Source organism: Cervus canadensis, chromosome 22 (assembly GCF_019320065.1).
Source record: "Cervus canadensis isolate Bull #8, Minnesota chromosome 22, ASM1932006v1, whole genome shotgun sequence".
Classification (NCBI taxonomy): Eukaryota; Metazoa; Chordata; class Mammalia; order Artiodactyla; family Cervidae; genus Cervus; species Cervus canadensis.
In genome coordinates, this window is record NC_057407.1 from 8,684,831 (window position 1) to 8,711,930 (window position 27,100).

Consider the following 27,100-nt stretch of genomic DNA (forward strand, 5'->3'; position numbering starts at 1 on the left):
ATTTAAAATCAGTTTATATACTGCCATAAAGACATAGGTCAAAAGGAACAATGAGAAAGAAAGCAAGAAAGTTTAAAAGTAAAAATTGCTGATGTTTGTCAGGTTTGGCTATTGTTAGGGTGTCACACCATTAATCAACATTGACTGGCCACCTTCTACAGTGTTTTGCAAAGATTCAAAACTTACAATTTTGTGAAAATGATGTGTAAATTATTAAGAACTAGACAGATTTAAAGTATTATTATTATGCTGTCCTCTGCCAGACATAATACCACATGGGATTTAATATCACCGGGTCCTTGCCATCAGGATTACAATAGAGAGGCAAGAGACACATATATCAAACAAGGAAAACTGTGTTGTATGGACTAAATGTTATTAGAGTTTACAAACAACCATGAAGAAGACCAGAACAGTCACAGAAGGTTTCAGAGGAGAAACAAGAGTAAGAAGAGAGGAGAAAGAAGTCAATTTCAGGAATGGAAATTGAGCACTGAGCAAAGCAAAGGATGAAGATGCCAAAAGCACATGAATGCTTCTGGGACTATGAGATTAATCTGATTTAAACAGGTCTTGTAAACCAGAGAGGTAAAACAAGATTAGAACAAACAACAGAAGGAGGAGCTGGAAAACCAGATAAATCAAGAGCAAAAAAACCCCAAAGGACAGGGGGTGCTGTCTTAAGGTATTAATCATGAAAATGAGATATGAATAAAGAACAAGAAGTCAGAGTGGTCAGGTATATTCAGAAATAATTTTAAAAGGGAGCAGGATTCTGACAGGTGACTACTGAGATACTCTAGGTATGAAGTGATAGGGGCATTCATTGGGATAAAGCAGAGAGAGAATACAGGAAGAGAATAAAGATGCTGTAAAGAGAGAAGTCACTGCAACTAAGTGACTCCCTAGCTAGTGAGCTGGAAAAAAACAATAAACCAGGAGTCAAAGCCAAAATCAACTCAGGAGATTAGACAACAGCATCAAAGTCAATTTATTTAACATCCTTCTTCCACGAGATCATCAGGCCACAGGAAAGCACAAGTGAGACATATTACTACTAGTCAGGATCTTTACAAAAAACAAAATTATCAACATAATTTGAAGTGGGACTTACTGATGATGGGTACTGAAGGAAACCAGAACATGTCACCCCCAGATACGCCACTTTGACATAAAAATTTTGAGCTGAAGGCAACCAAGCAAACAGCAAACCCAGAAAAAGCTACCATCTTTCTGACTAAAGGCAGGATATAAATTTTCCTTTCACTGGCAAGAGATGCTTATCAGGCCAGAGAGGGCACCAGAGGAATCTGCCAACAAACCTGACTCCATTTGTTCCCTCCCACATATTTATGCTCCCACAATATGACTCTTGGAAGTGTAAAACTGCTTCATTTTTCCTGTCATTTCTCTGTAAGTTTATTACTCTTTCTTGAGGATGTTACACAAACTGAATTTCTAAGCTACCACTTTGAGTTGCTTTCTTCCCAAGTGATGTATGCTGCATGCTTGTCTGTCCATGGGGATTCTCCAGGCAAGAATACTGGAGTGGGTTGCCATGCCCTCCTCCAGGGGATCCTCCCAACCCAGGGATTGAACTCAACTCTCCCGCATTGCAGGCGTATTCTTTACCATCTGAGCCACCAGGGAAGAACAAATTATTTGCCTTTTTTTGGATAAATCTTTTTATTAAACTCAACTGAACACCAAAGATGAGCAGAAGTAAAGTTTTGCCTGCCCTACAGGACCTTGGTCACATTCATGTTAAGCTATATAAAACCAGGAATGAGGATACTACTAATTGATAACTAAGATCTGTTTAATGTTTTACTATGTACCAGACACTACGTGGTATACTTTTACATAATTTTATTTAATCATCACCACATCTTTAAGGTAAGAACTAATGGTGGCTCCATTTTATAAAGAAATCAAACTTTAGGGAGGACATAACTTGCTTAATAAGGCCATGAGCTAATAAAATGTGGAGACGGAACCTGGCCCTAGGATACAGGATTCAAGATTCTCCCATAAGAGGAGGTGAGCAGCCCCTGAGCAGCTCAACTGTGAATTCTCTATGACTAAAACTCTGCCCATGGAATTTTCCTGGCAAGAATACTGGAATGGGTTGCCGTTTCCTTCTCTAGTGGATCTTCCTGACCCAGGGATTGGACCTGGATCTCCCGCACTGCAGGCAGATTCTTTACTTACTGAGCCATCAGGGAAGCCCAATTTAGAAACAGTCTTGCGACAGTCAGAGTGGTTCCCTAGTGGTTCACTTCAAATGTGATGAATGAAAGGCCACATTAATTGTTTGCAGTTAAGAAATAAATCCAGTTAGAGAAATCATACCATAACTGTCTTTCAGGGAATCATTTTGTTCTACAAATGCTGAAGTATTGGTTGTTCCACTGGGGAGAAAGAGCAAATCTTCTAGGCCGTCATCATGGTGCATCTTAAAGGGATCTGGAATAAAGAAGGAATTTAAAACTCATTTCCAAAAAAAAATAAACAAAATAAATAAATATATAAATAAATAAAACTCATTTCCAGAATATAACTAGAAAGATTAGCATTTATTATTGAATGAATATTCAATATTATTGAATATTGTGTATTGTCAACAGTGTGTTAAATAAGATAATATGTGACTGAACGTGCCAGGGAATCAAATATTCACTAATTCATTTTCACAGTTAAAAATACAAAAATCTCATATTCTCTAATATTTGATTATATAAATCTGACAGGCAACAAATACACAAAACTGAAAGTAAAATTCACGCTTAAGTCTATACTAGGAGGTGACAGTACAAATAAAACTAAATTTTCAATATGTATTTACAGAGCAGACATTCATTTTAGGCTATTAAAAAAAAAAAAAGTAAAAAGGACATTTTCACCTCCTGTGAACATCATGAAGAAAACTGCATTTCAAAAGCTGTCTGGAAAAAAAAACAAACCAAAAGCTGTCTGAATGAGACAAGGTGAACAGCTGGCATCTGAAGAGAATGAACTCTATACTCAGGAGCTGGCATGAGGAAAAGCACTAAAAACATCAGATAAACTCTACCTTCTTACAAAAAAAGAGCAAAGCCACTCAGGCCAAGCAAGAATTCTGCTCTCTAAGGAGGCCATCTCAAAATGCAACATACATCTGAGTTACTCTGGAAAGCCTTAACAGATTGCCAGGACCTGAGAACATGCATTTCTATTCTCAGTGAATGCTAATTCTCTACTACTACTGCCAGAGGCGGCCGCACTGGAAGTCTAGGCCTTAAACGAGCACCAGAAATAAAGGTTGTATGCTTCGCGTATTAGGAGAGGAAGCTGCCAAATCACATGTAAAAATCAAAGATTTCTATGAAATTCTGTCATTTATTCATTACTATTTTGTTGCTGTTCAGTTGCTCAGTCATGTCCAACTCTTTGCGACCCCATGAATTGCAGCACACCATCCCATTCCTTCACTATTTCTCAGAGCTTGCTCAAACTCATGTCCATTGAATTGGTGATATCATCCAATTATCTCATCCCCTGTTGCCCCCTTCTCCTCTTGCCCTCCATCTTTCTGGGCATCAGGGTCTTCTCCAATGACTCGGCTCTTCGCATCAGGTGGCCAATATATTTTACTGGGTGGGTATGATATGCAGACCCTGAGCACTCTAAAAATCCTAAGATGTATTAAGATAAGGGTTGAAAACATTTAATAGATGGATATACTTTAGTTCAAGTCAAGAAAGGTCTTCACTAGACAAATATTTAAGCTGAGAACTAAAGATGGAGGAGAGATGAAGACCTTTCTTTTTCTACATTCCCTCCCCTTAGTGGAAGGGAATCTCCCACTCACAGCTTCACAGGTAAATATACAGAGACATAAAGTAAGTTAGTGGTGGCTTAGGGCTAGGGTGGATAAGGAGGTAGGGAGTGAGATCTAAGAAGTACTGAGTTTCTTTAGGGGGTGATAATTCTAAAATGGATTCTTGTGATGGCTATACATATATATAAATATACTAAAATCCACTTAATTGTATACTTTGAATGGGTGAATTGTATGGTATGTGAATTATATCTCAATAAAAAAGAAGTCACTCAGTCGTGTCCAATTCTTTGTGACTCCATGGACTGTAGCCTACCAGGCCACTCGGTCCACGGGATTTTCCAGGCAGGAATACTGGAGTGGGCTGCCATTTCCTTCTCCAATATCTCAATAAAGCTTCTTTTAAAATTACGTATATCCAGGGTAACCAATGACTGGAGAGTGGTACAGAACATCAAGTACTAGATCATTTGGAACCTGTTATGAGCACCTTATAAGTTAGACAACAAAAAAGAAACCATATAGTGTAAGTGGAAACAAATACCTTGAGCTCTCAATTTGATTGCTCTGACATGGAGGCATCAATGCCACTGCTTTGAGGTCCTTATGCAGCCCACCCCTCCTGCCACTTCTAGCTCTAGGCAACTACAGCTTTTTTTCTCTCTATAAATTAGCTTGAATTTTATAGAAACGGGTATAGCTTTTCATTTTGTCTTTTGTCAAATGAAGATAATATATATTTGGCAGAGTTAGGTAATAAATGTAGAGAGTACATATATTGAGGCTCTAGCACTGTGCCTGGAACAAAACAGGCATTCCACAAATGGTGTCCTTATTACTATAATTCTCTACAGAAGAATTAAAGTTCTAGGGTACAACTGATCGTTTAGTCCTCAATGAAGATGAATTTCAGTTCATTTAGTCAAAACAGGTTTTGAAGGGGAGAGAACAAAGGGGCACTTGCCTCAGAGGAAAGGACAGAGAGGAAAAAGGTCAACTAAATGTTCAGAGAGAATAATTATACCTTGGTTGTGCTTTACGAGCAATATTTAGGCTGAAATGTTTTATCTGAGTGGTGATTGGAGGCTTTTCATGTTTAAGTTATTACATTCAGCGGTCACAAGCAAGTCTTGCACTTACCAGTCTGGATAGGATTTACCACGTGCTCGGGTTCAAAGCAAAAGTTTGTATTTTCTGGCCAGTTCTGGCTGTTCTGAAATCCCTGGTAGGCTACCTTCTCGTCAAGGAATTCAGTTGGAAACCCTTCAAACAGAAACAGGAAACAAAAGTTATAAGGTACCACTGTTAACATGTGATTGTTTCTATTTCTGTCTTTTGAAATAAAACTGCTATGAACATTCAAGTACAGGTTTTCATGTAGACATACGTTAAGATTTTATAGAATTAATTTAGCTTAGTTCTCAAATAAAAAAAAACAAATGTAATAGCACGGCCCCATTCTGAATTATTAAGGAGAAATCAACCAGAAGATGATAAGAGAAAACAAGATTTTTCTGATGCCTTGAGGTTGACAATAGCACTCCATTTGTAACTGACTCAACAGACTGTAAGCAATAGTCTCAAAACTTGGCTCTTTGGCTGTCTTCGAGAATAGTTTTTCTTTCCCCCACTTAACTATTAGTAAATATTCTAGTAAATCTGCAAAGGTGTTTAAACCACAGAAGGGATAGGAGGGATAGAGGGAGGGAGACAGTAAACAAGCACGCAAGCCAGCAAGCAAAGGGTTGAGTACTAGTATAGATTAAGCGCTAGACTCTGCTCTGCTGAAAGCTAACCGTGTAAACAAAGGACAGCCTTTTTATTTCTCCCCGTCTCAATAATGACCTCTAAGGATACTTGTTCAGTTCCAGAATTACACTAATAAAAGAATAATTTTACATTACACAGGAAAGTATTATTAGCATTTCAATCTTTGAATTATGGCCTACTTAGAGAAGGTGCATCTACCATCTCTTATTTCAAAGCTAATAAAGTCAATCTGCTTAGGGTTTTAACAAATGCTTCCCACAGAATAAGAATGAAAGTGTTGGGTGCTAATCTAATACCATTCGTCATCCACTGAAATGAACCCATGCCAGGCTTATTTCCTGTGACTCCAACAGGAAAGCAGGTTAGTACCCTAACGGCCCCTACCGAAGCCTGTGCTTCTAGCCCCTATGCCTTTGCTCATGTGATCCACCTGTCTGAAATGTTCCCTCTTGTACCAACAACCCAAGGCCAGGACCAAGTCAGAGCTTCCACAGACCCTCTCTTCAGATTTTAATGCTCATTTTCCTTTTCTTAGCTCTTTCAACATTTGTTGTTGTTCTTAGCAAACAATTTAGCCCTTAACCACATATTTTTTTTATTAGTCTTTATTTTTAAAAAACCAACTTTTAAAGTATTCTATGTTCATCATTTAAAAAATCCATTATTTAACATGTGTTAATCTTATTTCTCCAAATCATTAATATGTGTTCTTTAAAGAGTAAAAAGTATGCTTTTATCACTTTATTTCTTCATAATGCTTAGCTCAGTGCATGGCACAGAATTGTGCTCAAAAAATAAGGTGGTATCAAAATGACCACAAGGGTCATTATTCTAGACTGGATGATTTAACAAATTCATACTATACATCAACCTTCTTGGAAAGCGATTTATATTTAATATGAAAAGCATAAGAAACACAAGAAACATTTAAGCAACAGTCTATCATTTCTAAAATAAACTTTAAAAGGCTGTGATTCTGCTTAAATTTCTTATCCTTTGGGAAATAAAGCAGTTGTTAATCAGTGAAGTGGGTACATTTTGCCCACACATTCTGGAGAAGAATAAGCACCTCCGGTAATCTCCTCTCTGTGCTGGTGAGGCAGCCCAGCCTGGAAGCAATGTTCAGAATAGCCTCTGGCCAACAGTGTTAATAATGAGCATTTTTGACACAGGCTCTCTCCCACATTTTCATTCAGTGTTACTGACCTAGATTTCCTTCTTAAAACTCCAAAGTATAAGCAGGAAAACTCCCTTGCAGGAACAACAGCCTTCAGAATAAATGTGGGGTTTTTTTCTGTTTTTTTTTTTTTTTTTTTTAAAGCATAACTGCAATCTACTTAGAGAGTCTATTTCAGACAAAGAATGAAAAATGAAATTTAAAATAAGAAGTAATTTACTTAATACAATGGAAAAAACCCTAGACACTTTGGTTCTCCCATAAATGTAGAATGGGGGGAAAAAAAGGCCAGTTTCTATTTCTATGAAATTGGAAGCATTTTACAGAAAAGGCAAATAGCTAGATATTTAAAGTGTCAATTAGTCTAGTAATATCTGTATCTCTATATATCAAAGCCTGAATAATTGTATCAGATAAGAGCCATTCAAACTCCAACACAGACCAATAGATCTTAATAAAAAAAAGTTCATTGATATGGTTTCAGATTCTACAATGCAAGTAACCTTTAAGAAATGACCACTTCTCCAATTATGATGTCAAATCAAAGAATATCTAGTTACCTGAGGAAAAAACTATCAAAATATCCTTTATCTTAACTTACATATGTATATATATGTGAGATGGATTTTCTTCTTATAGTTCAACTCAAACAACATACTGTGACAGATTGAATGCAGCTGTCTTCTATTAAACCAGACAGTTCACCAGAAATTTAGATATACCACCAGCCTTCTTACTGAACACTTTTTTTTAAAAAGTACACTCATTAAAAATGTTAACCCTTGAGCAGGGTGTTAACATTAACATATCATTATATATTTTAATATAAATTATAATTAATATAAATAATATTTATTGTTGCTGTTTTGAAAAATGTTTCTAAAGTCTCCATTTTAATATCCAATTTATAAATATTGATAGATAAAACCCATTATATAAAAAAAGTTCTTTGGGGTTCTTAATAATTTTGTAAATAGCTTTACTGAGGTACATCAAACATACAATAAGCTCCACATATTTAAAGTGTATAATTTGATAAACCTTGACTATGTATGCCATCAACACAAGAGAACATACTCGGAAGTTTCCTAATTTTTAAGCATGAAAACTGGTCTTGAGGCCAAAAAGCTTGAGAGCTGATGCCTTAAGAGTATTTAGATATATTCTCCCTCTGGAGAATTCTGCTATTTATCTGGAGAGTCGAGTAAAAAAGATAAAGAAGCCAAAAAGAGCATGGACTGGGGCAGAAAACGAAGGCACTAATCTAGCTCGATCCAAAGAGTTAACTCATTTAATTCCTTCAAACTTCAATATTCTCACCTGTACCATCAAAGCATTCTACCAATACCTGGGATCTAAGCTCCCTTCCACTTACAAAAGTCTGTTAGTCTATACTTTACACCTCTATGTACTACACTGTAGGCTCATATTTACTGTCATTCTTCTAGCCCCTCCCCCAGCACCCCCCCTTCTCCCCCCAGAGTCAAGAAGTCCAAGACAAAGTTCACGCTTCACTATGTTTTTGTGATAGAAATTTAACCATCTGAGGAATGGGAGTACATATAATAAAATATCTCATTATCTCATTAAGCACTAAATTATATGACGATGTTTAAAGTACATGGAAAGATAACAAAATTAATGCTGGCAAGAGGGTTTCATAGATAAGATGGGGAAATAAATCTAGGAATATATATTTTCAATGGCTGTTGACACTATAAGTAACACATATGAGAATGTCTTAAATTATTACCACAAAGATAAAACAAGATTAGCTAGGGAAATAATGTGTATATTCATACATATATTGATTATAGAATGATAAAGCAATTGTGGCAAAATGCTACTGATTGGTGAATCTGGAAAAACATGTGAAAGTTCTTTGTTTTATTTGTTTTATTCTTTCATTGTGTATCTGTAATTATTTCAAAATAAAAATTGAAGTACTTCTAGTTCTATTTTCTAAAAATAGAAACACGTGACAGAAGAAAACTCTTTTCTCAGATTTTCCACCAATTCCACTTTTTATAATAAAATAGCTTTAAATGTTCATATCCAACTATATTAGGATGTCTTTCTCCTCTGCACTAAACAGGCAAAGACTTCATTAACCTTCCTGATTTGAATGATATATGGCCATCCCTAAATTGCTGGAGATGTTTTTAAAAGACTTCTAGAGTTCTAATACTATTTGAAAACACTGAAGCACTGAAGGTCTCAAGAAGAAAAAGAGATTGACTTTGAGTTAACAGTTTCTTTTTGGTTTGCTGTAAAACAAACCAGCATGCTTGTCTTAGAAATTTACTAACAAAAAACAAAAACCACAGTATGCTCATTTTGCTTCAACCAGAAATCTGTGCCCTTCCCAGAATAGGCACAGGTGAAGGCTGCTATCATAAGGCCACAACACACCCTAAGTTAGCAACAGTTGAGCTATAAACACTACATTGTTTTCGGCTGTTCCTTTTACTTGCCATGACACTCGATTTACTACCATACTGAATGTACACCGTTCCTATAAAAATGTTTCTACACAAGTTCCTTTTTCAATCTCTAAAAAGTTGTTTCTGTACTCTTCTCGCCAGCATCCTCTATCCCATATAAACTCTTACTTTATAGAAAACAGTATTCTTCCACTGACCTTGTCTCTATTCCAAACTTATCTACATGAGTCCATGGTTACTTCTTTCCTTCCTATTTGTCAAAGAGGTATGATCCTCCACCTTCACTTTTTTTTTTTATTTGGAAAAACAACAACACAGAAACCTGTCAAACTAGAGAATATAAGAAATGCATATCATTCTCCTTTCCAAGGACACCATTCATGCAAGGACCCCATCCATCATCTCTCCCTGTACCATCTACTGCTCCAACCACCTATACTTGGTCTCTTATCCCTTCTCTCTTCCTGTTATAAACACAATAAATCTCTACCATCTTTAAAACACAAGCAAAATTCAAATTGTATTAAAGAATATTTCCTATAGAAGAATTATGGATTAAAAGAAATTTAGATTCTACTTTGAACAAGCCAACAGTTAGTAAAAAAACAAATGAGATAATTTAGGAAATATTGGTGAACTGAATACTAACTGGACATCTGACATTATGAAATGCGGTGTGAATGTGTGTGTGTTGAGCTTTAAGCCAACTTTTTCACTCTCCTCTTTCACTTTCATTAAGAGACTCTCTAGTTCTTCGCTTTCTGCCATAAGGGTGGTATCATCTGCATATCTGAGGTTACTGATATTTCTCCCGGCAATCTTGATTCCAGTTTGTGTTTCATGCAGCCCAGCATTTCTCATGATGTACTCTGCATAAAAGTTAAATAAGCAGGGTGACAATATACAGCCTTGACGTACTCCTTTCCCAATTTGGAACCAAGTCTGTTCTGCTTCAAACTCAACATTCAAAAAACTAAGATCATGGCATCTGGTCCCTTGCTGCTGCTGCTGCTGCTGCTAAGTCACTTCAGTCATGTCCGACTCTGTGTGACCCCATAGATGGCAGACCACCAGGCTCCCCTGTCCCTGGGATTCTCCAGGCAAGAACACTGGAGCAGGTTGCCATTTTCTTCTCCAATGTACGAAAGTGAAAAGTGAAAGTGAAGTTGCTCAGTGTCCGACTCTTAGCGACCCCACAGACTGCAGCCCACCAGGCTCCTCCGTCCATGGGATTTTCCAGGAAAGAGTACTAGAGTGGGGTGCTACTGCCTTCTCCACTGGTCCCATGACTTCATGGCAAATAGATGGGGAAGCAATGGAAACACTGACAGACTTTACTTTTGGGGGCTCCAAAATCACTCCAGATGGTGGCTGCAGCCATGAAATTAAAAGACACTTGCTCCTTGGAAGAAAAGTTATGACCAACCTAGACGGCATATTAAAAAGCAGAGACATTAAATAAATAAATAAAAATAAAAAGCAGAGACATTACTTTGCCAGCAAAGATCCATCTAGTCAAAGTCATGGCTTTTCCAGTAGTCACATATGGATGTGAGAGTTGGACTATAAAGAAGGCTGGGCACTGAAGAATTGATGCTTTTGAACTGTGGTGTTGGAGGAGACTCTTGAGAGTCCCTGGGACTGCAAGGAGATCCAACCAGTCCATCCTAAAGGAAATCAGTCCTAAACATTCACTGGAAGGACTGATGCTGAAGCTGAAACTCCAATACTTTGGCCACCTGGTGCGAAGAGCTGACTCATTTGAAAAGACCCTGATGCTGGGAAAGGTTGAGGGCAGAAGGAGAAGGGGATGACAGAGGATGAGATGGTTGGATGGCATCACCAACTCAATGGACATGAGTTTGAGTAAACTCCAGGAAGTGGTGATGGACAGTAAGGCCTGGTGTGCTGCAGTCCATGGGGTTGCAAACAGTCAGACACGACTAAGTGACTGAACTGACTGATCGTGTGTGTGTGAATGGATAAGCATGTTTTTAAAAGGAATCATATTTTTTAAGCAAATCCAAGACATCATATTGTCCTATCCATATATTAATCTTTATAAGATTGTCTGGGATTTGCTTCAAAAAATATCTAGGGTTAAGTGGAGGGAGTTAAGTGCAGGACAGATGAAATCAGATTGCCCATCTGTTTGAAAAGTCAAACAACCAACTAGAGCCTCTGCCTCTAGTCTGACGCTCCTCTTCCTAGCATAAAACATAAAACTCTTCAGTGTTTTCCAAAACTCACAGATTACTGAAATTAGTCACACAAGATTCTACACAAGCCAGTCTTAAATAATGTTTCAGCATCATTCCCAGCTAACCATACTATTCCTTACCCACATCCTACTGTTTCACGTGACCTGCTGTATCCATCTGTAATACTTCAGTTTGCTCCCCCATGCTGTCTGCCTGCTCCAGGCTTACTCATCCTCTCAGGTTCACTCCTCTAGGATATATATGCATGTACCACTCCACGGGGACTTCTTTCCTCAGTGTTTGTGTGGAAGACTGTGCACACACATAAACATGTGATACACGATATGGCTCAATGGCTCTATGGCGGGCCACTTGAGAGCAAGGAGTGCGTCTTTCTATTCGGTGTTGCCAGCCACAAATGCTGTGTCTGACACCCAGATGGTGCCCAATAAATGGCTGTTGAATGAAGAAATGACTGCAGTTTGGAGGGGGAAGAATTAATCTGAACATTGTGGTTGTTCAGTCACTAAGTCATGTTCGACTCCTTGCGACCCCATGGACAGCAGCACATCAGGCTTCCCTGACCTTCACTACCTCGCAGAGTTTGCTCAGACTCATGTCCACTGAGTCAGGGATGCCATCCAACCACCTCTTCCTCTGCCGCCCCTTCTCCTTTTCCTTCAATCTCCATCGGCTTTTCACATCGGGTGGCCAAAGCACTGGAGCTTAAGCTTCAGCATCAGGCCTTCTAATTCAGGGTTGATTTCTTTTAGGATTGACTGGTTTGATCCCCTTGCAGTCCAAGGGACTCTCAAGAGTCTTCTCCAGCATCACTTCTTTGGCTCTCAGTCTTCTTTATGGACATACAAAATACTGATAATTCTGGTGGGCTTTTCTTAAAGATACAACCTGAAAATTAAAGATTCTACTTTTTGTAATACCTTTGTTCTATTTAATTTCATTCACATTATATGTTTTTGCTGAATATTAAAATATAATCAGTATACAAATTTACTTTTTCTAAATGTTCAGGGCTATTAAACAATAAAAATCTATGTTAAACTAAATCAGCCTATTCAAAGACTTAGTCCTGGTTAGGACTATTTAAGGGTAAAAAAAGTACAATTAATAATTGTGTCAGGGCAACAGACATCATAAGTTATGACTGTCGTTTATCTGTGACAAGATGTAGCTACCCTAAGTGAAAGTGATGAGTGACTGAAGTCACTCAGTCATGTCCGACTCTTTGCGACCCCATGGCCTAAACAGTCCTTGGAATTCTGGAGTGGGTTGCCATTCCCCACTCCAGGGAATCTTCCCAACCCAGGGACTGAACCCAGGTCTCCTGCATTGCAGGCAGATTCTTTACCAGCTGAGTCATAAGAATAGGGAGAGAGAAAAATTAGGTTCTTTCTTCAGACAAAATAAGAATTCAAATATCCCCCCAAAATATCAATAACTCATAATAAGCCCCATTTATATTTTCACATTCTGATGAACAGTTTATATAAATAGAAGTATTTAACTTATTTTGTTTTAAAGCCAGAAAACACTTTATGAGTAGCCATAATCAAAATTTAACTGTGGTAGAAATCCCATGTGAACGTTAAATTGCATTCAGGTCCACAGTCCATATTTCACAACTTCTGTTCATTCTGCCAATTTATTCCAGGATAAACTGACATTCCAGCTCTAAACTGAGAATGAAAACCCACTGTCCCAAGTAGGGCAAATTATTCATGGATATTTAACATTCTCATTACAGAATATGATTTGGAACACTACTGCACACACGAAGCAAGAAGGAAATTAATGTCCAAACTATTTATTCTCTTCCTGTTCCCTCAGAGTCTGAAGGACTTCTTCACATTCTGAGAAGAAGTGTGTCAGCAGTGTGGGGTTGTGGAAGGGTTTGGTTTCCCACGATGTCTGTTGCCCCTCTTCCTCCTGACACAGAGGCGACAGGCAGTGAGATCTTCACCCCGAGGCAGCAAAGAGAGGCACCGAGCTAGGTGCAGGGTCAGGTCTCCATCTCTTCTTTCTCTCCACACACAACCAGAGGCACATTTCTTCCTGACTCTCCCTAACTACCATACAGCAAGGGAGGCAAAGCCAAATAACCTGCCAGAAATCCTCCAAAACCCAACAGACCTCTGCTTCTTCAGTTCACTGCCTGATAAAAGGGTTATCACTGTAGGCACTTGATGTGGTAGCTTCCTCTCTGCTCTGGAAAAAATGGAATGAAAACTTAAGTCACTTGTGCCCTCTGGTCACAACTGAGGCCCAGTCTTCTAAACAAGGGCAGGTGTGTTAACAGTGCAAACACACCAAATCTTCAGAAGGATTCACTGGTGCCCGAGCAGGGTGATTTTCTTTAGGTCAAATGAAGGTATCCTTTAACACAACCATTCAGAATTTCATGTGTATCAATTTCAATTGGTTGGGCCAGGTCAAATCCTGGTTTTTCTTTAACTAAGTTGAATGAATCAAACGTAACAAAGATACCAACAATTTAATGCTACCTTGAGCTGTACTCATTTATTCATTCAACTTCTGTTTAAGCATCTACAGTATGTGCCAGGCTCCAAGGTGTTTTCTTTTGTTCTTGCTCTTCAGGTGAGTGAGATACTGAGTGGCGCTCACTTCCTTCCACAAGTTTCAGCAGCACCAAGCAGGCGACCTTTCTCCACTTCTGCTGTCACCCCACTGAATTTCATGGAGAGCTCTGTTGGTACCCCTCAGTCTGTGGCATCTCAGGAACTTCTCCACCCTCCAGTAGACTTCAGACGGGTCTGAATCTCAGCCTGGGTGGGCCCTCTTTCACATGTATCCCTCTCTTATATATCGTGCCTCAGGTCCGTTATCTGCTATTCCTTTACTCCTCAGCGTTCTCTTTATCCTTTAGTGGGTAATATCTTTATTATTAGTTTTTATGTGTGTCTGCTCAATCATGTCTGACTCTTTGTGACCCCATGGATGGTAGCCTGCCAGGCTCCTCTGTCCATGGAATTATCTAGGCAAGAAGACTAGAGTGGGTTGCCATTTCCTTCTCCAGGGGATCTTCCTGGATCAGGGATGGAACTCTTGTCTCCTGCATTGGCAGGTGGGTTCTTTACCGCTGAGCCACCGGGGGAGCCCAGTATTACTTAGTTATTCTTTGTATTAACTTTCTCTTGTTCAAATTACTGTTTCTATTTGCTGACTGGACCTTAACACAAAATTGCTACCAAAAGTAGGGTGACTCTAGAAGACAGGCTTTACAAACATGAGATGTGGAGACTGGTTTGTCAGGCCTTTGGATTTCAGTGCAATGCTAATTAAGCACCTTACCAGATACTATTAATCCACAGCACACAGTGGCAACAGTTAGTTGAGCTGTCAAATGTGATTGTGTTGAAGTGTAAACTAAAGCAAGTACCTGGGGAGCCCAAGCAACCGTTGCACTTGAATGTTTTGGCGAGAGCGATGACTGCAATAACTGTAGTGTGGACAGAGCCTACTGAATACGCTGAGTGCTCAAAGAAAGAAAAGAACCAACTCAGAGTTAGCTTGAAAATCAAGAGTTTAAATCACAGCCCCGGAGAATCTCTTATTTCCTGTAGCCACAGGTCCATAATTGAAATTTATAATCATGAGGCCCCAAGTCACTGTGGGCCTCGCGAATGAAGGAGCTTGTCCTTAGGAGCCTGAAGATACTGACTAAATCCCTGAGAAAATTTCACCTGGGGCAGATGCTTTGAAAGAGGATGCTCATTTTTCTTGTGGCCTACCACAGCCACTCTCTCTGGACCCATAACCAGGGTCAAATCTCAGCACGCTCTAGGGCAGTGTTTGGGAAGCCACAGTGTATGGGTAAAATTTGCTCAGCCACCTATTTTTGTAACAGCCCACAACCTAAAACTTTAGACTAGTTTTAGGTTCACAGCAAAACTGAATAGAAAGTATATAGATTTCCCAAATATTCCTGTATCACCACCAGAAGGCTCTCCTCGCATCAAAATACCCACCACCAAGGTACATTTGTTATAATCAATGAACCTATACTGACACATCATCACCCAAACCTCATTTTTCAATGGTTTAAAAAATTAAAACAGAAAATTCTGAGAAATTCACATTTCAGTAACCAGTTAATAAATGGGCACAGACACACTCATTTGTTTATGTACTGTCTAGGGCTACTTTGGTGCTATAGCAGCAGAGCTGAGTTATCTGCTGACAGACACCATACATCCTGCAAAGCCTTATATATTTATATCTGGTCCTTTATAGATAAATGCCAAGCCAGGTCTAGGATAACAGATATACCCTATGAATCCTGAAGGAAACAGCCTGCACAGTGAAAAAAAAAAAAAGACTCCTGATAATAATATATTGGCAGAAACTTGGGGACTGGGTGTAGAAATAGTTTCTAAGGACATCTGACCAAGGAGGGTAGAATATAATTCTATATTTGGTCTTTAATGTGTTAACTTATGCAGCTAGAAGTGGCTCTAAAAGCTTGCTCAGTTAGGGAAGAAAAAACTCCAGTCTGGTTTATACATGAATCTGCACAGACACAGCACCCAAGCCCCATGTAAAGGTAACCCTGAAGGACAATGGTGAGAGAAAATCCTCCAAGTGGTTGGACCTTTGAGCAGAGCATCTAGCTGCCACTCTCCATGGAGTGAGACATGGTTTACACTTATTATACTATTGTACCCTACACACTAATCATTAAAGGGTATCCACTGTAAACAGAAAAAAAGTGAAAGTGTTAGTTGCTCAGTTGTGTCCAACTCTTTGCGACCCCATGAACTGTAGCCCACCAGGCTTATCTGTCCATGCAATTCTTCAGGCAAGAATACTGGAGTGGGTAGCCATACCCTTCTCCAGGGGAACTTCCCGATGCAGGGATTGAACCCGGGACTCCTGCATTGCAGGTGGATTCTTTACCATCTGAGTCACCAGGAAAGCCCATTTATTATAAAGGAAGCCCTTAATAACCAAGCTGACAAAATGACTCTATGGAGATCAGCCAGCCTCTTGCCTCAGGCACCAGAGTGCTTCCTCAATGGATCCATGAAAAAGTGACCATTGTTGCAGGGAGAGAAGCTATGTATGGGATCAACACGGGCTTCCCCGAAACCAAGTTGACCTGGCTAAGTTATTGCCAAGGGTATCCAACTTGTCAACAGCACAGACTCACACAGGGTACCATTCCCAGGGAGACTAAGTTGATTACACCACACTTGAACATCATGGGGAGATTGTGGGAGCAACTAGGGAGAGGCAGAAATTTGTTCTCAGTGGACTAGACATGTATTCTGGATATAGATTTGCCTTCTCTTCCTACCTTGCTTCTGCCAGTGCTCATGAAATGCCTGAGCCACCATCGTAACATTTCACACAGCACTGCTTCCAATCAACAAAGTCATTTCACAGCAAAGTGGGGAAAAAAAAAGGCTCAAGCCCATAGAATTAATTGGCATTATCACAGCACATCACCCAGGATGGCTGGCCCAATTAAAAGATGGAATAATCACTTACTCAGTTGTAGTTTCAACTGGGAAACAATGCCCTAAAAGAATGGGGGTAATGCTTTGAATCAAAGAACCACATAGATTGCCGTCTCCACAACAGCCATAATATGTGGATTTGAGAATCAAGGGGAAAACACTATTGTATCCAATAACTCACTCATCAAATTTTCACTTCAAGTCCTGACAGATTTGAGTTCTGCAAATTTGAAGGTCTTAGTCTCCAAGGAGGAAATACACCTACCAATATATACAAGAGTTTAATTGAACTAGAAAATGAGACTCCTACATGGCCATTTGGGACTCGTTACTCCACTGAACCAATGGGCAGGAAAAAGGGCTACTGTACTTGCTGGGAGGATTGAGCCTCATTATCAGGGGAAAACTGGGTTGCTGCAACTCAATAAAAGCAAGGAGGATCAGGCATGGAACCCAGTGGAGTCTGTGAGGTACCTCTTAATACTTCCACGTCAATAATAAAGGTCCATGGAAAACTATGACAATTTTTAAAAAAGGCCATACTACTGAAGAAATGACAACTTGAAATTCTAGATCATTTCACCAAGAAAAGAATTTCTACCAGCTAAGGTTCTGGCTGAGGGCAAGGGAACCATAAAATGGGTAGCTGAACAAAGAATTCAGAGATACCAATTCTGGTCCTGTGACTAATTACAAAAAGAAGAACTCTGATGGCTTTGTATATTTTCTCTTTGTTATATTCTGTTTGCGTACTCCAATAATTTTCTTCTTTTCTTCCTTCTTTCCATTATTATAATTTGTCAAAGGTTAACTTTACAATCAGTCTCCCGACAAAAGAATATTATCCACTGCCACTGTGATTTGAGGATTGTATGCATACCATGACTATAGGTACTGAGCATCTCACTTTGGGGAAAGGATGAAAGCCACCTCCATCATATGAGAGATAGCTATACCTTGTTAAATGCAAACGTAAGAGTTGTTCTGTTGGTATGTGAAAACTCAAATATATGTAGACAAGTACATGTGGGTACTAAGGAGTCAAACGGGTAGATTGTGCCAGGTGTCAATGCATTCCCTCTCAGTTCACTCAGTCTCCGTTCACTGCCTTGCTTGTGATAACGGAGCCGGACCCTGTAAATGTTTCTCCTTTGCCAGTTGGCATGATATTAAAGCTAGTAGAGGGTGATGAGGAAGGGGCTTCTCCTGCTTCCAATGTGCTTTTCCATCTCCTTGCTCCTGTGATGCTCTGCTGGTGTGCAGAACATCCAGTGGCATTCATCCGAACATGTTTTAACGGGCACTCTCGTGAGCATCTTCTCAGGCAAGTTCTGCCAGTGCCCCAAGCTGCCTTCCCACTGATTCAGCAGCACGTCCACATACAGCTTCCTGTTTGCCAACCTCGGTCTACATTTCCTCAGCAAACATCCAGTGAAGACATCCAAGAAAAGAAACTGGCTTTGGAGCAGGAGGGCATTCTTCCAAATTTTTCTTTACTATATACTCTGCTTCAGTCTTGGGTAGTTAACTGCTCCCCTATACCTGCCATTTCCGTATCCTTTAGAATAGCAGCTGCCAACTTTCTGGCACTAGGTTTTGTGGAAGACAATGTTTTCACAGACCGGGGGTGGGGTGGAGGGTTCAGAATGATTCAAGTGAATTACATTTATTGTGCACTTTATTTCTATTATTACTACATTGTGACATGTATTAAAATAATTATATAACTCACCACAACTTGTCACTCACTGACAGGATTTTGATGTGAGTCTGCAAGCAACTTATTTACTATGGGCTCTGTGCAAATTTCTCTGCTAATGACAATCTGTATTTGCAGGGGCTCCCCAGTGTGAGCATCACCACCTCAGCTCCACCGCAGATCAGCAGGCATTAAAGTCTCAGGAGAAGACACGCGCAGTTCACAGTAGGGTTTGCACTCCTATGAGAATCTAATGCTGCTGCTCACCTGACCAGAGGTGGAGCTGAGGCAGGAATGCAGGCAATGGGGTGTGGCTGGAATACAGAGGAAGCTTTGCTAGCTCCTCTGCTGCACCTCTTCTGCTGCAGCCTGGTTCCTAGCGGATATGAGTCCCTGGCCTGGCGTAGGTGGGGCATCTGCTTTCAAGTTCTCTTTCAGTTCAGTTCAGTACAGTCGCTCAGTAGTGTCCGACTCTTTGCGATCCCATGAATCGCAGCACGCCAGGCCTCCTTGTCCATCACCAACTCCCGGAGTTTACTCAAACTCATGTCCATCGAGTCGGTGATGCCATCCAGCCATCTCATCCTTTACCCCTCAGTAATTAATTCCCCATTCAAAGTACTGTGTGGTTTCTGACTCTTGACTAGGCCTTGATTGATATAGATACTGAGAATTAAACCACTGAGATGGCTAAGAGTGAAAAGTTCTCATCACAAGGGGAAAAAAATTTCTGTAACTAAGGGTGGTGACAGATACAAACCACAGTCTTTTGTGGTCATCATTTCACAACCTACACAAATTCCAACTCATTATGTTGTACACCTGAAACTAACAGTGTTTTATGTCAATTATACCTCAATTAAAAAAAAATCCATAAGATGGTTTAAAGCCACATTACAGAGAAAAATGGGGAAAAGAATAAGCAATGTTTATCCCAAAGAACACGAATTACAGGGACATGCTAATCTCTAGTCAAATGGCTATCATGTGCACGAGAGCATACCTCTGCTGCTCAGCACCAACACCTACGACAGCTGCAACAGGAGATTAGCTCTTTATTCTACACAGAAAAACCAACGATCAGAAATACTATCTTTTATTAATCAGAAAGCATAACACTTCAATGAAGATCGCTAATACTTAAATTTATAATCTACACAGCTTTGCATCTTCTCAGCTCATTTCAAATTGCTGTAATCTCCAATGGAGAATCAACTGTCCCAGATTTTGGCAGTGACAAAGTCCTAAATTAATTTCCTCACAAGAAACAAAACAAAGGCTCTTCCTTCAGTTTGCCTGGAGTCTCTTGAAAGTTTCACCCTCAATTTTGTCCTCTGGAAATACAGAATCTCCAAAGACAAAGGATACCGAATGTGCTCTAGTTACATCCAATAAAAATACACACATTTAGATAGGAAAGGGGGCTGATGACCTAACAGAGAATGATTTATTAGCAGCACTATTTACTAGGTTCGACTTGTAAGAACTGTCTATGTGGATGTTAATCATTATTACATTTATTAAACCTCTAAAGAATCATTTTACATTTATTAACCCCTCAAACAGGTTACTAAGCAGTGAAAGTATTTTCTGTCCCCTAATGCAAACAATTCTTTTATTACTAGTTCTCCTGTTATACAGGAAGAACTTTGGGCTTGAAAAGGGCAAACAACTTGCCTAAGAGACCAAAGTTTGGCAGGTGGTAGATCTAGGCCTGCTCTTTACACAGCTTTCTCAAATGTAAACAAACCACTAGAGGGACTTATTTCCTGAAAGACATGTACCAATAACCTGTCAAAAATCACTGCAATTACATCTGACCCTGTTCTTAACATTCCCTGCCTGTGTGAGTCCTGAAACAAACAGAAAGAACCACCTACTCAGAGAAAAATGCTGGTGAAAAAAAAAGAAGGAAACATAATCAAACCCTTATGAAACTTCACAATATACAAAAATTTAAGCCAGGTAATCTGTTTAAACACAAAATAGCAAGGTGGCCCACTCCTCTTCAACATTAAACAGCTATTATGGTCTAGAAGTTTGTAATTTTCTCAATAGCACAGGAAGTTCACAGCACAAGTCTTTATTCCCTGCCACATCTCCTAAATGCTACAGAAATGTAACAGGGGATCCATGGGCCAAAGTCTTGATATGCTTTAGAACGAGGCAGAAATCCCCTCCTCCAATGACTGCCAGGAGCTCCCCCAGAGCTCACCTCGGCTCCAGTCTGGGCCCCTTAGCCTCCTCCCAGCCTCTACCCTTTCATCTTAGCAGATATAATGCTGTCAATTTAAAACAGACTCCTTCTGTAGAACCACATTTCTTTCCTTCATCTTTAAAAATAAAAACAAACCCACATTCAACAAGACTGCTCATTCAATAGCTACTGTGCACCTACTCTATGCCAGACACTAGTCTAGGTGCTGGGCCACAGCAGCGACCAAAGCAAAAGCCCTGTCCCTCTTGAAACATTTATCTTCTAATGAGGAAAGTCAGACATTAAACAAGGTAATTAAATTGTACAAATGATAAAGCTATGGGTGCCATGGATTAAACTGAAGCAAAGTAGGAGAGAAAAGTGGAAGGGGTACAATGTCAGGTAAGATAGAGAAGACCTCTCTGAGAAGGTGGAGAGTGAACTACAAGTGTATCTGAGGGAAAAGCATCCAGACAGAGAAATCAACGAGTGCTCAGACCCCAAGGCAGGGGCCCACCTGTCTTGTCCAGGAACTCTGGTAAGAACAGCAGTGAAGCAAAGCTAAAGGGAAGAATAAGGAGACGTGGTCATAAGGCCTTATGGTATCTGAGTAAGAACTTTGGCTTTTACTCTAAGATAGGAAAGTACTGGAGGATTCTGAGCAAAAGAATAACATGATCTATGTACAGGGCCACTCTGGGTGTTTTTGAGTATATACTACAGGGATCAAATGAATGCAAGGAGGGAGACTGATCTGGGAGGTTGTTACAGCAGTCAAAGTGAAAGGTGGTAGCTCAAACCAGGGAGAGGAAAGGAGGGGAGGGGAGGAGCGGTCAGGTTGCAGATCTATTTTTCTGACCAAACAGACGTGAGATGCAAGACAAAGAGAGGATAGGGGAAGTCAAACATTTAGCTTGAGCAACTACAAGAATATTCTCTTTCTGTTTAATGAGCTGGAGAAGGTTTTGTTTTCTGTTTGTTTTGGGGAGCAGGGCAGAAGTTCAGTTTAGGACCCCTCAAATTTGACATGTCAACTCTACATCTAAATGGAGATTTCAAGCTCTAATTTCAAGTTTTCTTAGTTCTCATCCAACCTCCTCATGGAATTTAACCAGTATTACATCTGGTCTCACAAGATGTTCCTTAAAACTCTGGTTAGCATTTAAATAATGTTTATAAATTTGGGCATTTCTCTGCGCAACTGGAAAAATTAGTACAAACTCACAAGATGGCTAATACATAAATCAACACATCAATTCTGAAGAGGTCTGTAAGTACACAATGGTTACTTTGAAAAAAAAATTTTTTTAATGAGCTAGTATTGTTTATTTATTTATTTTTACCATTCTTAAATGTGCAGCTCACTGGCATTAAGTACATTCAAACTAATGCACAAACATCACTGCCATCCATCTCCAGAGCTCTGTGCACACTGAAAAACAGCTCCCCATTCCCTGCCTCCTCTCAATTTCTGTCAACCATCATTTTACTCTCTGTCTCTATGAACTTGATTACTTACAGACAGTACCTCACACACGTGGCATCAGTGTTTACTCTTTTGTGACTGGCTTTTCTCACTTAGCATAACTTCGTCAAGGCTCATCCAGGTTGGAGCACTGTTGGAATTTCCTTCCTTTTTAAGGCTGAAGAATACTCTATTGTATATCCCCTTGTGGTTCAGCGGGTAAAGAATCCACCTGCAATGTGGGAGATCTGGATTGGATCCCTGGGTTGGGAAGATCCCCTGGAGAAGGGAAAGGCTACCCACTCCAGTTTTCTGGCCTAGAGAATTCCAAGGACTGTATAGTCCATGGGGTTGCAAAGAATCGGACACGACTGAGCAAGTTTCACTTTCACCACTCTATTATACATTATGTATATATCACTTGGGTTGTATCCACCTTTTGGCTATTAAGAAGAATGCTGCTATAAAAATGGGTGTACAAAGTACATGCTTTTATCTGGGTATATATCCAGATGTGGGATTGTTGGTTCATACAGTAATTCTATTTTTAATATTTCAAGGGTCTATCATACTATAACGGTTCCACCATTTTGCATTCTTACCAGCAATGCACAAGGGTTCCAGTTTTTCCACATCCTCATTAATACTTGTTATTTTCTGTTTGTTTATTTGTTTTAAAACAATAGCCTAGATCCTAACAAGTGTAAAGCAGTACGTCACTGTACTTTTGATTTGCATTTTCCTAATGATTGGTGATGATAAGCATCTTTTCATGTGCTTATTGGCATATAAGCCAATATATGGAGAAGTGTGCAGTCAAGTCCCTTGCTGTTTTTTATTAAGTTTTGCTTTCACATGGTTGAATTGTAGTAGTGTTTTATATATTCTGGATAATTAACTCCTTCTCAGATGCATGTTTTTGCACATATTTTTTCCCACTCCATGAGTTGCCTTTTTATGCTACTGATAGGAGTCTTTTGATGCACAAAAAGTTTTTTTTGGTGGAGTCAGATTTATCTGTTTTTACTTTTGTTGCTTTTACTTTTTACTTTTGTGCTTTTGGTGTCACAACCAACAAGTCGTTGCCAAATCTAATGCCATGAAGCTTTTGCCCTATGTCTTCTTCCAAGAGTCTTATAGTTTTAGCCCTTATATTTATATTTAGGTCTTTGAACCATTATGAGGTAATTTTTGTATATGATGTAATATAGGGATCCACCTTCATTCTTTTGCATGTGACCTCCAGTTTTCCTAACACCAAGACTATCTTTTCCCCATTGGATGGTCTTGGCACCTGTGTCTAAAATCATTTGACCATATATAGAAGGGTTTATTTCTGGGCCCCCTATTCTATTCTTTAGTCTATATGTCTGTTTTTATGCCAAGAGCACCGCTGTTTCAATTACTGCAGCATTATAGTGAATTTGGAAGACTGAGAGCTCTAACTTTATTCTTTTTCAAGACTGTGTAGGCTATTTTGGATCCTTTTGAGATTCTATGACAGTTTTAGGATAGATTTTTCAACTTCTACAAAAAAAAAATAGTTGATATTTTAAGGGAAAAAAATTCTTTGAAAAAACTTTTTTCTTTTCTATTATGATTTATTTTATAAGATACTGAATGTAGTTCCCTGTTCTATATAGTAGGACTTTGCTATTTATCCATTCTGTGTATAATAGTTTGCATCTCCTAATCCCAAACTCCTAATTCAGCCCTTCCCCCACCTCCTTGGCAACCACAAGTCTGTTCTCTATGTCTGTGAGACTTTTTGTTTCACTGACAAGTTCATTTGAGTCATATTTTTAGGCCTCACAGATATGTGGTATCATATGGCATATGTCTTTCTCTTTCTGACTTCACGTAGTATGGTAATCTCAAGTTGCATGCACATTGCTGCAAATGGCATCATTTCATTCTTTTTATGGCGAAGTAGAATTCCATCATATATATGTACCACGTCTTCTTTATCTATTCATCTGTTGCTTGACATTTAGGTTTTTTTCATGTCTTGGCTATTGTAAATAGTGCTGCTATGAACACAGGGGTGCATATACCTTTTAAATTATTTTTTTCCAGATATATGACCAGAAGTTGGATTGATGGATCCTATGGCAACTCTATTTTTAGTTTTCTGAGGAACCTCCATACATACTGTTTTCCACCGCAGCTGTACCAACTTCATTCCTACCAACAGTGTAGGAAGGTTCCCTTTCCCCACACCCTCTCCAGCATTTGTTATTTGTTGACTTTTCAGTGATGGCCATTCTGACTATGTGAGGTGGTACCTCATTGTAGTATAGTTTTGATCTGTGATAATTAGCGATGATGAGCATCTTGAAACAGCACTTTGAATCTTCCTATCAGTGACTGATATTTCAATACTGTTGCTGTAAGCTCATAGTTGGAGTAATCATGTGTATACATCTTCTTATCCACACCCCATATTCTTTCACAACAAATTAATTCTTGAACAATGTAATGTAAAAAGTATATAAAATCATTATTATTTTAATTTCTCCTTAAAGCATTAGGATGGGAGCTCTAAAATATACGAAGCAAAAATTCACAAAATTGAGAAATAGACAAATCAACAATGATTGTTCGGAGACTTCAATATACCACTTTTAATAATGAATAGAATAACTAGGAAGACTATCAGTAAGAAACAGAAGACCTGAACAATATTATAAATCAAGTAAACCTACCAGACATTTATAGAACACTCAACTCAACAACAGAACAACATACATTCTTCTCAAGTACACATGGAACATTCTCTAGGACAGACCATATGTTATGCAATAAAACAAGTCTGAATATATTTAAAAGGCCTGAAATAACTCAAAGTATGTTCTCCAATCACAACAGAATGAAATTAGGAAATGGCAACAGTAAGTTAATTTATGAAATTCACAAATATGTGGAAATTAATACACTCCTAAATTACCAATAGGTCAAAGAAATCACAAAGGATATTAGAAAATACTTTTGAGATAAATGAAAATGAGAACACAACACTTATGAAAACCAGAATTTATGAGATGCAGCTAAAGTACTGCTCAGAGGGAAATTTACAGCTGTAAATACCTATATTAAGAGGGAAGGAAAAAAAAAATCATGTCAGTAACATAACCTTCTACCTTTACTTAAAGAACTAGAAAGAGAAGAGCAAACTAAACCTAAAGCAAGCAGAAGGAAAGAAATAATACAGCTGAGTGTGGAAATAAATGAAATAGAAAAGAGAAAAATAGAGAAAACCAAGGTGACTCATTGAAAAGCTCAATGAAATTGACAAATCTTCAGCTAATCAAGAAAAGAGAGACGACTCAAATTACTCAATTCAAGAATAAAACAGAAGACATTACACCTATTTTACAGAAATAAAAAGGTTATAGAGGAACACCAAAAACTACAGTATGTCAACAATTTAAATAACCTAGTTGAAATAGACAAACTCCTAGAAAGAGAGAAACTACTAAAACTGATTCATAAAACATTAGGAAATTCCAAAACTAATGGTTAGTTACACAGTTTCTAACAATTAGGCTTTGAAATTAGTTCCATGGTAGATGAGAGTTCAGTTTTCCCTGTATAGACCTCAAGGATATCATCCTCTATGGTGAAGTATAGGCAGAGAGATCTTTTGTTTGAGTGAACTTCCTGGTCAGCTGGGCACCACTTGTGCCCTGCACCTCTCACCCTTTAAATTCTACCCAATAGGAAAAAGACCTCAGGAAAAGTCCACAGTAGTGACAAAGTTAGTAATACTTGATTGTATTGGTTTTTCTTTTTTTCATTTTCACTTTTTGCAGTCTCCCACGCTTGTTTCCCAAATCACTTCTCAAAATAAATTACCTACATGCCAAAAAACCCTTGCCTCAGTCTAGATTTTCTCCCAGAAAATAGTGTCTAAGAAAGGCTTTAAACAGGACTTCAAACGTCCATTCTTTTCAACTGACTTCTGAAGGTTAGAAGATCTACTGAGACATGACGCTGTGGTAGGAAGAGCATAGGCCTTCTTACCAGATTAGGTTCAATTTTGAGCTCTCTTATTTAACCTACTTCAACTTCTTCAAATGAAAAATAAATACTGTTATACAGTCAAAAGCACTCTACAAACTTTAATGTGTTTTACAATAGTACGTTGCCCTTATTATTAATAAGATGAATCAGACAGAAAAATATGTTCATGTCTAGATTCAGGTAAAAAATACAAGATCAACTTACAGTAGCTGTGTGTGAATGTTAGTTCTGTGAGTAAAAATTTCTGGTCTCTGATAGTGTGGCTCTATCTATAATGCTTTAATTTTTCTTAAAAAGGAGAATGTATTCTTTTATTACTTACAAAATTACAAATGAAAAAGAAAATATTCTATTATCAACATATGCTTTCTGGCATCGGGTAGAGTTTCATTCCACAAAGAGAAGCAAATCATAAAAACAAACTTAAGTTTAAAAAGTGTATCAGAAGCCTGGACTGAATCAAAGCTCAGGAAGAAGCTATTTGGTTTCATTTAATTCCAACAGAAATAGAAATCGAACAGCTCACTGTATAATTAAATGCTGTGTTTGGATGAAGGTTCTCAAGCTCATTCCCTGAGCTCCTTTCAAGGGAGTCCTAAATACCCTAGAAGTAAATGTAACATGTTGTGTTAATGGGTACATGTGGATTTTTCTAAGAAGTTATTTATTTTTACCAGAAAATAATAACCAACAACAAAAAACTTTTTTAAGAAATACTAGATGGGAAAAACAAAACCACCAAACAGTAGTTTACTGGTGCGTTTCCAACATGCAACTCATATCTGAAAACTGAAAGGGAAAAAGCT

The 27,100-nt window shown here is 38.7% G+C and overlaps 1 protein-coding gene across 8 annotated transcripts in view; it reads right to left on the reverse strand.

Moving 5' to 3' along the window:
- MAP4 (microtubule associated protein 4) overlaps nucleotides 1-27,100 on the reverse strand; it is a 98,921-nt gene that overhangs the window by 42,881 nt on the left and 28,940 nt on the right. For all 8 annotated transcript variants that reach the window (XM_043443303.1, XM_043443302.1, XM_043443300.1 and 5 more), the window contains exons 4-5: nucleotides 4,961-5,083; nucleotides 2,353-2,466 (exon numbers count right to left, since the gene is read on the reverse strand). In XM_043443303.1, the coding sequence (XP_043299238.1) occupies nucleotides 2,353-2,466; nucleotides 4,961-5,083 (237 nt within the window). The remainder of the gene's footprint in view (nucleotides 1-2,352; nucleotides 2,467-4,960; nucleotides 5,084-27,100) is intronic.